The sequence below is a fragment of the Rutidosis leptorrhynchoides genome, chromosome 2 (genome assembly GCF_046630445.1).
Source record: "Rutidosis leptorrhynchoides isolate AG116_Rl617_1_P2 chromosome 2, CSIRO_AGI_Rlap_v1, whole genome shotgun sequence".
Classification (NCBI taxonomy): domain Eukaryota; kingdom Viridiplantae; phylum Streptophyta; class Magnoliopsida; order Asterales; family Asteraceae; genus Rutidosis; species Rutidosis leptorrhynchoides.
The window spans coordinates 437,740,296-437,753,685 of record NC_092334.1 but is presented as its reverse complement, the minus strand read 5'-3'; the positions used below and the strand labels follow the sequence as shown (position 1 = coordinate 437,753,685).

Sequence of the window (13,390 nt, the reverse complement as noted above, 5' to 3'; positions counted from 1 at the left end):
GAAACCATCGACGCCGGAAGAACAGGGGAGCGGTTGAACCTTATTGAAACGGAAAACAAGAAAAGGCCGAACCACCGGCGAGATGCCGGTGGCCGGAAACGGAGAGGGTGCGAAGGAACTTACAAACCGTCGTGTTGATGGTGACCTGAAGAGGAAGAAGGAGGAGCAGAGAAGATTTGCGGAGACGGTTGAGAAGATAGATCTAGATCTGAGAAAGTTTGAGTAAATTGGATTTGGTGAGGAAGATGTACGGAGAGAGAGAAATTGCTCTTTGCTTAATAATGCATGCTCTATATATGTACCGTACAATTTGATCAGTACATTAACTATCTTCTTTTAGTACTCATACCTTTTTTGCTTTCTATCGTCAAACCTAAACCAAACCTCATTGTCTCTCTTCGGACATCTCCAACTCCACAAACAAATCCCAGTTTCAGTTTCTTAATAATTCTTCTCTGTTTTTGTGTTTTTTTTTTTTTTTAATACAAAGAAAAATAATTGCTTTCTTGTTTGCTTGCTTGCTTTTCCCCCTTTCTTGTTCATCTTTTTGAGATTAAAAAGATGGGATCTGGAGCTGTAAATTTACTCAAACTTATCGCTCAAAACTTCGACATTCTTGCTGGGTTTGATTCTTATCCTTTTTTCTATATAATTTAGGGTTTATGATATTAATTAATATTATGTTTGTATCAGGGTTTAGGTTTATATATTGTACGTTTCCTTTACACTTTACCAATAGTCTTACAAAATTAGGGCATGAGATTCTTTTAGTTGTTCAACAGATCAGTGATTAGTTTTGTATACAAATTTTATTCTTATATATAGTGTGATATATATATTTAATATAATAATATTTTTTTTTTTTTTTTTTTTTTTTTTTGCATATGCTAATTGATTGTAAGTAAGCTGATGTAGTTTATGTATTTTGTGTTGCAGCCCAGTGGTTAGTTTGGCTTATCCCCTGTAAGTTTGATTTCTATCACTCTGTCTATATCATATAGTTAAGTTTTATGGTTTCATTATTAAATAAGTTGATTTTTTTGGTTCTGTTTTAAACAACAGATATGCATCGATCAGGGCGATTGAGACGAAATCTCCAATTGATGATCAACAGTGGCTTACTTATTGGGTTTTGTATTCTATGATTACTCTCTTTGAACTGACCTTTGCTAAACTCATTGAATGGTAATAATGTTGCTGTTTTCTTTCTGTTTTGAATAAACTTATGTATTCATATACTATGTCCCCTCAAGTTGCGGTTTTAACTTAAATATGTGTGTTTTGAGGGGTAATTGCGTAAGATAATTTGTAACCGGAGGTTTTATTAGTAGAGCTTACAATAAGATATATATATATATATATATATATATATATATATATATATATATATATATATATATATATATATATATATATATATATATATATATATTTTTCCTAACGACAGTCTTAAGGTTGTCTTTAATGTGCATAAAAGCTTTGTATATAGCAGTTACATATTGACTTTAGAGCGACCATTATTGAATTGTCAATACTTTTATGCACCTTAACAATAGCCCTAAGGGCCGTCGTTAGAAATATGCTTTTTTTAATCAAAAACTTTAGATGTATTACTACTCTGTATTAGTCTTTGGGTGACTGTTTTAAACAGATACAACTTCATGAGAAGATGTAAACTTTACTTGTGTTGGACCAATCTTGACATAAAGTAATAGTTAGAGGTTTATTTTGTGAAATTATATCTCAAATGGATTTGAGGAGGTGGAACGTGTGAATGGATAACAAGTGGGCTAGCCGTCATTGTTTTCAATTTTGCTTCTTCCTTGTTTTGTTCTAATAGATTCTATACTTGATTATCCCAGAGTATTCTAGACCTACTTAATGGACAAGTTTAATCAACTATAAATAGGGATAGTTGCTCTATGTAATAAATATGATTGTATTAAGAGTTTTTCTATAATTGGAGAAGGATTTCCAATAAGTTCTTGTTCTTAAATTTTACTATTCTGTCTTCATAATCTGGTACCAAATTTCTTCAATTGGTATCAGAGCTAAGTTACAAAAGGGATCGTGTTGTTGATCAAAAGGACTAGATCAATCACCAGATTCTAAGACAGAAAAATACGAGCGTCGATCGAAGACGAGATTCATGGGGGATATTATCAATACCTCGGATGCAATCAAGGATACCAACCATCTTACGTTCCAGTGCCCTATCCTAACTGCTCACTTAGGATCAAAGCGATTTTTAAGGCACATGGAATCTGGGAATCAATTGAACCTGGAACTGATGTCGATCAGAAAAAGGATAATGCTGCACTCGCTTATCTGTATCAGTCTTTACCTTTTACCTGAAGACTTGATTCTTCAAGTTGCAAGTTGCACCCATGCGAAGGAAATCTGGGATGCAATCAAGACTCGTCACCTTGGAGTTGAACGAGTAATGGAGGCTAGGCTTCAAACTCTTAAAGCTGAATTTGAAGCAGCACGGATGAAAGATAACGAAAAAATTGATGATTTTGCAGCAAAACTTTCCGGAATTGCCTCAAAGTCAGCTGCACTTGGAACCATCATTGAGGAAACCACGTTGGTGAGAAAAATATTAACTGCCATACCAGAAAAATTCTTAAATATGGCAGCCACTATCGAACAACTGGTTGATCTCAAAACGGTGAAATTCCAGGAAGTTGTGGGTAGGCTAAAAGCTTACGAAGAACGAACCAGTCTAAAGACTACAAATAACAGCCATGACCAACTTCTGTTGTCCTATGAAGGATGGGACTCAAGAAAGAAAAGGGAAAACAGCTTTGGTCGAGGTTGAGGGAATGGCCAAGACACCCGGGGTAGGGGCCGAGGTCGTGGACAGTTTTTGGTGGTCGAGGAAGGGGTTCAGGCCGCGGACAAAATTTTTTTGCTGATAGACAAACAACTGAAAACTTAACTAAAGATCGATCCAAGCTGCAGTGTTTTCGATGTGATGCATTTGGACACTTCTCATCGGATTGTCCAACACGAACGAAAAGAGAACAAGCAAATTTGACTCAAGCTAGATCAACTGAACTACCAGTGGCTAATGATGACAGACCTGCACTATTGATATCCGTAGCCAATCAAAGAAGCGAGAAGGAAGTAATTCATCTAAGTGAAAAGAAGGTTTTTCCAGCAAAGTATGAGTCACATGATGGTGGAGAAAACATGTGGTACTTAGATACTGGAGCAACAAACTACATGACAGGAAACAAAGGACTGTTTTCAAAACTTGATACGGATATTGGTGGTATAGTGAGATTTGGGGATAACTCGTGTGTAGATATAGAAGGAAGAGGATCTATTCTTTTAACATGTAAGAATGGTGAACAACGTTTGTTGACCGACATACTTTATATCCCATACTTAAAGACTAACATATTTAGTCTTGGGCAAGCTGAAGAAGGGGGTCGTGTAATCTTGATCAAACATGGTTTCTTATATATGTTTGAGGTAGATGGATCGCTGCTAATGAAGGTTCAAAGGTCCCCTAATCGGTTGTATAAAATCAATCTGGACGTTGGGACACCAATCTGTTTACATGCCAAGATTGATGATCCAGCATGGTTGTGGCATGCCCGTCTCGGTCATGTGAATTTTGATACAATAAAGCGACTAGGGACCAACAAACTAGTGGATGGAGTGCCGGTTATTGACCACCCTACACAGATGTGTGAAGCATGTTTAGCAGGGAAACATTCACGACAAAGTTTTCCTGTTCAGACAACTTTTAGAGCCCAAAATCCACTGGAACAGGTATATCCAGATCTGTGCGGAACCATATCCCCTGCCTCCCAAGGTGGAAACAGGTACGTTCTGCTGATTGTTGATGATCACAGCAAGTTTATGTGGTCTTTCATGTTAAAAACCAAAGGAGAGGCGTTTGAGCAATTCAAGAAATTCAAGGCGATTGCTGAAAATCAATATGGAAGGAAAATAAAGGTTCTTAGAACTGATCGGGGAGGAGAATTTACATCCAACGAGTTTAATCAGTATTGTGATTATGCTGGAATCACAAGACAGTTGACTGCACCTTACACGCCATAACAGAATGGTATCGTTGAAAGGCGAAATCGAACAGTGATGAGCACAACAAGGAGTATTCTTAAAGCAATGGATATGCCACACAGTTTCTGGGCTGAAGCAGTACGTCACTCGGTTTATGTTCTAAACAGGTTGCCCACAAAGATTCTAAAAAATCAAACACCATATGAGGCTTTAAAAGGAAGAAGACCAAATCTTGATCATTTACGGGTGTTTGGATGTGTTGGATATGTGAAAGTACCTTCAGATCAAGTAAAAAAACTTGATGACAGAAGTATTCCTATGGTTTATTTAGGAACTGAACCAGGAACTAAGGCACATCGTATGTATGATCCCGGGAAGATGAAAATAGTAATCAGTCGAGATGTGGAATTTGATGAAGCACGCAAATGGGATTGGCATTCCAGAGTAGAATACAATCAAGAACCTAATCACAAAGGAGAATTCGTGATACATATAAACCCCGGTGAAGTTGTCTCGGCTGATCAAAATTCTGAAAATGGGCCTACTGAACCAGGCAGCCCAAGTAGCTCATATAGCCCACAAAGCAGCAACTCCTCAAGTCAAGGAAGATCGACCAATGAGGAAAGCATAACCCATTCTGATGTTAGCAGTCCTGAAACAACAGTAAAACAGCGAGGACCTATGATGTCTCGTCTCCCGACAGATACAGTCAATGAGTCAGATCCATCTATGGCAGAAGAGGAGACATATGATGATACACCACCTCGAGGTTGGAAAAATCAAAGTGATATATATGATCTTCTTCTTACCGAAGGAGAACCAACAAATTTCAAGGAAGCTACAAGACATAAAGAATGGAAGCAAGCTATGGAAGGTGAAATAGCTTCCATTGAAAGGAATAATACTTGGGAGTTAATGGATCTACCCCAAGGACACCGACCTATTGGACTAAAATGGGTATACAAAATTAAAAAGGATGCAAAAGGAAATGTCACACGACATAAAGCACGGCTAGTTGCCAAAGGCTACATCCAGACACATGGTGTAGACTTTGACGAGGTATTCGCACCCGTAGCTAGACTTGAGACTGTTAGACTTATTCTAGCTTTGGCAGCCCAAAGAGGGTGGGATGTTCATCACCTAGATGTTAAAACAACATTTCTACATGGTGACCTCAAGGAAGAAGTCTTCGTATCTCAACCGGAAGGTTTTGTGATAAAGGGAAAGGAACAAAAGGTGTACAAACTGTCGGCTCTCTATGGCTTGAAGCAAGTACCACGTGCTTGGAATACAAAATTAGATGGAGTTCTAAAGGAATATGGATTTCAAAGGTGTAAGCTTGAACAAGCTGTATACACAAAAAGAACACAAGAAGGATCACTTTTGGTAGGAATTTATGTTGATCATTTGATTGTAACAGGTTATACCCAGAGAAAATTAAACAATTCAAAAGGCAAATGGAAGATAAATTCGAGATGAGTGATCTGGGCTTACTTTCTTATTATCTCGGACTCGAAGTAATACAAGGCATAGATGGAATAAAAGTTCATCAATCAAGATATGCTAAAAGAATCCTAGAGGAAGCAGGAATGTGGGAGTGCAATTCCACCAAATATCCAATGGGACCAGGTCTGAAGTTGATGACAGATGATGGTAGCACATGCGTTGATGCAACTGAATACCGAAAAACAATTGGATGCCTTCGGTATTTAACTCATACACGGCCAGATCTTGCATACTCGGTGGGATATGCAAGTAGGTATATGCAATCTCCTAAAATTACTCATCTTCAAGCTGTTAAGCAAATTCTCAGGTACTTGAAAGGTACAGTAGACCTGGGTATTCACTATCGAAGGAATGGTAGCAATAACCTACTTGGATTTAACGACAGCAGCTTCTCGGTGGACCCAGATGATGGAAAGAGTACTACTGGATTAGTGTTCTATTTTGATGATGGACCAATTGCTTGGAATTCACAAAAACAACAAACGGTGGCCTTATCATCTTGCGAAGCAGAATTTATGGCTGCTACTGCAGCAGCTTGTCAAGCAATATGGTTAAGGGGACTCTTAGCTGAAATAACTGGAAGAAAAGAAGAACAAGTTGTGATCAAAGTTGATAATAAGTCAGCAATATCATTGATGAAAAATCCAGCATTTCATGGAAGAAGTAAGCATTTCATGGAAGAAGTAAGCATATCGACACACGGTATCATTTCACACGAGAGTGTGTTGAAAACGAGAAGATTAAAGTTGAATACATCAGTGGAGATCAACAACGGGCTGATATTCTTACAAAAGCATTGCCGAAGTTAAAGTTTGCTGAAATGAGAGAGATTCTTGGGGTTCAAAGGATTGAAGACTCAAAGAAATAAATGATGACTCAAGGTCAAGATTGGGGGGGTGATTGTTGGACCAATCTTGACATAAAGTAATAGTTAGAGGTTTATTTTGTGAAATTATATCTCAAATGGATTTGAGGAGGTGGAACGTGTGAACGGATAACAAGTGGGCTAGCCGTCATTGTTTTCAATTTTGCTTCTTCCTTGTTTTGATCTAATAGATTCTAGACTTGATTATCCTAGAGTATTCTAGACTTACTTAATGGACAAGTTTAATCAACTATAAATAGGGATAGTTGCTCTATGTAATAAATATGATTGTATTAAGAGTTTTTCTATAATTGGAGAAGGATTTCCAATAAGTTCTTGTTCTTAAATTTTACTATTCTGTCTTCATAATCTGGTACCAAATTTCTTCAACTTGAAAGTTGGAAAATCAAAATGCAGGTACTGTTTTCTTCACGCATGAAAAGCTCTTTTTTTTTTTTTTTTTTTTTTTTTTTTGGGGGGGGGGGGGGGGAATTTGGGATTTTTTTTGTGATAAATCTGTACTTTATTATATATTTTGCAATGTTAACTACTAACCATGAACATATACAATACCCCCTTTCATGGTTAAATGAAGATTAAGATAAATACTGTGTCTACTCTATGTGATGCTAGTTAAAACTACTTTAATTAATTGCTCATAGGTTTTTATATTAAATTTTGCCATGTTAACTACTAGTAATGAGCGTAATACCCCCTTCTACCGTGTCTGATTTTACGTAATGCTAGTTAGAACTACTTAAGTTAATTGCTCATAGGTATTTACTTGGATCTTTTTTGTAACAGAAGCAGAATTCATATTTCAAATTATGATTGTATAAGATTGGATGAATTTATATTCGATTTTGATATTGACGGTGAAAAAAAACTTGAAATTATTTTATTGTTGGCACTTATTAGGATCCCGTTCTGGTCATATGCAAAGCTGATTGTAACCTGCTGGTTGGTGATACCATACTTTAGTGGTGCTGCGTATGTTTACGAGCAATACGTTAGACCGTTTTACACGGGAAAACAAACTATTAACATATGGTATGTTCCTAGAAAAAAAGATGTCTTCAGTAAACCAGATGATATCCTAACTGCTGCCGAGAAATATATTCAGGAACATGGACCCGATGCATTTCAAGAAATTATTCATCGTGTATGCAATCTCTCTTCTTTTTTTTTTTTTTGTTCTCACAGTTGCTTAGTTTCTTTGTTAAGAGTAGGCTGGTAACAAGGCAAAACGGGTTTGGGTTTACCCATATATACCTTTTTGGTTTTTAGTTTACTTTAGTGTTTGGTATAAATGTTTTATGCTTAACTATCACATCACATTAATCATGAATACATACAGAATATTTCTACAACGATAATCTGAATATAAGAATAAAAACTATTTATCATATCTGAGGTTATATGCAAGAATATTAACTTCGTTACGTCTTTCAACCTGTTCACCTTGTTGCTAATTGGTGGGGTTGGCCCATTTAATTAAATAAGAAACACAACCCAGGTTGAACAATTTTACAAGTTAATGGGTCAAAATTGCTACTAAATTTGACTCTCACTTTGTTTCATGCAGTCTGATAGGGATGTCAGACACAGAGGTAGCAGCAGCATATTCTACGACGACGATCACAGATACTGAGGTTTGTGGATGATGATGCATGGGTAGCTTGTTTTTGTGTATTAATTGCGGCTAAACTATGATCTTAACCATGTTATATTTCTAAATTAATGTGTCCTTAACACTATTTGCTTCCTGTAAATCAGGTTGTCTTTTGTGTATATATCCCTTATTAGCAAGTTATGGAATGGGTTAACTGTTATATATCTTTATTATTACTTTAGTATCATTAATATGTTCATAACTTCAATTGTTTTTGTTGAAGTGTTGAGAATTTGAGATATCAAATTAGAAATTTTGAGGGATATATAAAAAATATGTAATTCTACAGTGGGCACCCAGGTTCATACTCGGTTTCGGAGGGTGTACGTTTGTTTACTAGTTAACGAAACCGTAGATTCAATTCCGGCATGAGCAAATTTGATATGAAAGTAAAGTTCAAATCATTCGAATGGTCAACAAACGCAAAGTTGTGCTATTTCCACCAATTTTACATTTGAGACTCGGGTGTTTCTTTAAGTGTATAGCCGATTGTGTTGGTGAAGTCACACACATGTTACTGCGAAAATATGGTTATAGTTCTTAATTTGTTTAATTTTCTTTAGCCCTCTCCCAAGACTATAAGGGATTATTAGTGTGCTACATTGTAATGGGCCAAGCCATCACTTTGTTGGCTAGCCTTGTTCTCTTTAATACTACATTCTTTTCAGTTTTTCTGCCCAAAAAAAAAAAAAAAAAAAAAAAAAAAAAAAAAAAAAATATTTTTTTGGGTAAGCTAGGAAACCCTCCTATGAACGAGCACATTGGCTCCCTCATAGAAGGTAAAACCTCGGGTAATCAAGCCCCCGAGCGCGAGACCTGGTACCGGGTGAATTGCGCATTATGCGCACCCTCTAGTCACACTCCCTTTTTGAACAATTTGGCAAAAAAAAAAAAAAAAAATTTATGTAATTCAAATTTAGTATATCTTTAGTATCTGACGATCACCAACATTGTTTTCCAGGATTACTAGACTTACCAGCTAGGCTAGATTTTATGATTACAACACTGTAATCAAGAAAACAATTGTATCGTTTTGTTTACGCCAAATTGTGTTATTCGAATGATATATTTGACTGATGATGGTGGGTAAAGATAGCTCCTTTTCCTCAAATAACTTGATATACAATTCAGTTTCGACTTCTTGTTACAATAGCTCATTTAGTTTAGGCTGAGGAGTTGGGATTATTATCTATGATCATTATCTTTTATTTATATACTTGTATAATGGAAGTATAATGATCAAACATAAATCCGCGACGGGCAGAGGTACGCTTGAATCAATGAAATAGGGATTTTGGGGGTCAACAATATCATCACTCCGGTCCGGATTCCGTGATAACCTGAATCAAGATGATGACATCGAGAGGGTGGTTAATGGTTGAAGGCTGTCCAGTCAGATCGGGTAGTCGGACCGTGAGGGAAAAAAGTTTAGGAAGGCAAAAACCCGTAAGTTGTGAGGAAGAGAGGATGAGAGAGAGTGAGTGAGAGTAAGAAAGACAAACATCTATTCATGTTACTCTGATTTTTTTAAACGACAATAATTATATGATGATTGATGACATGCATAATCCATCATATTTGTTCATTGGGCTTGCCACTTGGGCTTGACATAGGAAAGACCCATGATCCTCCCCTAAAATGATATATGGTGCTAAGTGGTTAGCTTTAATACTGAACTATTTAGAGTAGAAATAGTCTTTTAACAGTAAGCACCTTTTTTAAATTATATTAAAAATGTTTATTTATTAAATAACTATTGTTTTGATATCTATGTAAAAGGATAATAGTGTAATTTTACATAATTCACATTTTTCATTCAAAATAATTATGAAACATGTTATTGTCATTCAGTACAAAATTGATTCATAACATTTGAATCATTCAGATAATGAAAAATTTATCGCAAAACAAGAAAAGAAACCATCTTAATTTTCAATAAAGTATCTTGGACAGCTAGATTTCGTAGTTTGTGATTCGTACGATATCTTCGGGATTTGATGGTGGACGAGTCTTGTTTCTCATCCTCAAAGCCTGATAATCCTTGTAGAAAAAACCTTTGTACTTGGGTTCCATTCCAATATCTCGTGTTAATTCAGGCAATGGCTCAACCCATTTGTCTCCTTGCAAGTTATAGAAAAATACAAATGAATGTCTGCTTCTTCCTTGTGGCCTTACAACTCTTATGTGTTGCACTTTTGAATTTCTTATTGCTCAACACCTGCAGATAATCGTAATTAGAAACTTATAATTATATTTATAACACATGTTAATGATATATAAGTAGTATCGAATGTACAAAATTTCTATGAATGATGTAGACATGTTCTTGGACGCATTTACTCGCACTATAAGAAATATGGATTTAGCAGGCAAACCGTTTTAGCAGCGACAACTTGTCGACGCTATAGGCCCCCTGAACGACAAAAGTTGTAAACTATTGATTTTTTTTTTGTCTAAGTACTATGGCGACGGCATCGAACATCGCAGCAAAATCTTCAAATTCTATTATTATTTTCATTTTTAAGGAATGGGGGAAAACCCTGCCTAGTCTTTAGTGAAGACAACTTCGTAGCTAATCTCTATAGGTATTTAAAGATTTTCTGAAGTTCTAAATATATTCATATAGAGGGGGGGAAAATCCACTGCATCTAGCCTTTGGCGACAATAATGTCGTTGCTATAGGTATATTAATTTACTGGCGTTATACAATTTGATAAAGAATTTTTAATATTCTTTTCGTCTCAATTATTGTTCACACGTAGGCAAATACACCTTTTGAAAGTGAAGGTCATTAGTCATTACATAGAGAATGTTGGACCGTTGTTCAAAAGTTGACAAACATTTTACTTGAATAAATGATGATGCATGAACTGTATGTGGTTTACTATACATAAATAGTAGTAGCCAATATTATTGAATAAATGTTGGTACTACTCGTACTATAGTCAAAGAAGAATGGTAAAGTATTTCACATGATTCACAAGTGACTGAGAAATTTATTAAAGCAAGTGTGAAGTCATAAAAGGTGCTCTTGTTGATTTCTTCGTTTTCACATGTAGGTAAATGTTTAATTGAAGGCTTTTGCATATGAGATTTCATGTATAAATAAGAAGGCCATGCAGGGAAGTAAATGCATCCAGAGAGAGGATCAAATATCACAAAGGAAAAACACAGTTGATCAATAATATCAACGGAGAGTGTGTATTTGTGAGGTTGAGAGTTTTATTCTTGTAAGGAGTGTAAAAGAGTGTACGGGAAACTTAGATTTTATACTAAAATCTAAGGGGCTTGAGTTTGGGTTTAACTCATAGTGTACTTTTTCTTGTACCGGGTTCTTTTATATTATAAGAATAAAGGAGACTTTTGGGGTGGACGTAGGCAGAGTTTTGCCGAACCACGTTAAATCGTCGTGTTATCAGTTACCTTATTTGCTTTCTATAATTTCTCGCAAATTTGTCTCAAACAAATTATATCCTCGCTTTCGCTGGTGTGGGTGCGCTAGGAAAATTGTCATAACAAGTGGTATCAGAGTTTATCTAGGTGTTTCGAATAGTTTTTTGTTTGGAGATGGCGAGAAACGGCGGTATGCAATTTAAGGTGGAGCCATTTGAGATAACGGATGACGATTGGGATATCATTGAACACATGTCCGAGTTTAATGGTCATGTGGATCAACTTGCAATGTTGAGGTTTATATTGAGGAAGAAGATAAGACCCCTATTCTTCTTACATCTCTTCCAAGTTCGTATGATATTTTGGTCACTACTATTCTTTACGGAAAGGCTACTGTAAAGATGGAGGATGTAGTACCGGTAATCTTATCACAAGATAAGAGACGAAGATCCAGTGACCATTTTTGAGCATGGATTTGCTATGGTTGGTCATGGAAGGGGAAGGTTTGCCGAGAAGAAATCTAGTGATAACAGTAGGTCTAGATCAGGAGATGGCGTGAAGGGTATCCAGTGCTTCAAATGTCATGAGTGGGGTCACTAAGGATGGATTTTCCACTCTGGAAGAATGGTGAAGATAAATCTGGGGGTTCATCAGCTGCGGTAGCAGTTAATGTACCGATGGGAGATGTTCTCACAATCTCCAAAAGTTCTACTTCTGCTCAAGATGAATGGATTTCATATTCTGGTTGTATGATGCATGTGTGTTCCAAGGAAGCTTATTTTGATAAGCTAATGTTGAAGAAAGCGGGGTGTTGACTTTAGGTGATGGTTCAACATGTGATGTTGAGGGTGTTTGCATGGTGAAAAAAAAAGTGTTTCACGGAGTTGCTTACACTCTTGGTGGTGTGGCGTACACACCAAGGATGTGCAACAATCTAATTTCTTTATGCGTGTTGGATTCTCAAGGATGCGGATATTGGGCCGTAGGTGGAGTTATGAAAATTACACGTGGCGTGAAGGTCCTGAAGGGAGAGAAGTATGAGGGTTTATATCGTCTGGTGCCGAGTACAAAATGTACTCGTGTCTCGAAGATTTCAAAAGCGTGCACGCGAAAAACAGGTCGGGAACATGTTGGGACATGTTTGACCGAGGTAGACGATGGTGAGAAGGAAAATCCTACTGTGGTGGAAGAGGTGATTCGAGACTCCTCTCCGGTGTCGACTAGGTAAGTTGACAGGGTTAGCTGCACATGATTATTAGCCGTTTTTTTTAATCGGGGTTCAGGATCGAGGTGATTCATGGTGTGTGTAGCGCCGATAACTGAGGCCAAAAGTGGAAATACTAGGTGTTAGTATTTTTGGTGACGAAGAAGCTAAATGTTCGTCAAGGTGGAGATTTTTGGACGGTTGTCCAAAAGTTGACAAACATTTTACTTGAATAAATGATGATGCATGTGGTTTACTATACATAAATAGTAGTAGCCAACATTATTGAATAAATGTTGGTACTACTCGTACTATAGTCAAAGAAAGAATGGTAAAGCATGAACTGCATGCAGTTTACTATACATAAATAGTAGTAGCCAACATTATTGAATAAATGTTGGTACTACTCGTACTATAGTCAAAGAAAGAATGGTAAAGCATTTCACATGATTCACAAGTGGCTGAGAAATTTATTAAAGCAAGTGTGAAGTCATAAAAGGTGCTCTTGTTGCTTTCTTGTTTTCACATGTAGGTAAATGTTTAGTTGAAGGCTTTTGCATGTGAGATTTCATGTATAAATAAGAAGGCCATGCAGAGAAGTAAATGCATCTAGAGAGAGGATCAAATATCACAAAGGAAAAACACAGTTGATCAATAATATCAACGGAGAGTGTGTATTTGTGAGGTTGAGAGTTTTATTCTTGTAAGGAGTGTA

The 13,390-nt window shown here is 36.5% G+C and overlaps 1 protein-coding gene across 1 annotated transcript; it reads left to right on the top strand.

Moving 5' to 3' along the window:
- Positions 1-346: 346 nt before the first annotated feature.
- Positions 347-8,229, top strand: LOC139892425 (HVA22-like protein a). Its single transcript, XM_071875494.1, has 5 exons — positions 347-623; positions 937-963; positions 1,063-1,185; positions 7,325-7,568; positions 7,992-8,229. The coding sequence occupies exons 1-5, from the start codon at positions 562-564 to the stop codon at positions 8,055-8,057; spliced, it is 522 nt and encodes a 173-aa protein (XP_071731595.1). The 5' UTR covers positions 347-561; the 3' UTR covers positions 8,058-8,229.
- The last annotated feature ends 5,161 nt before the right edge of the window (positions 8,230-13,390 follow it).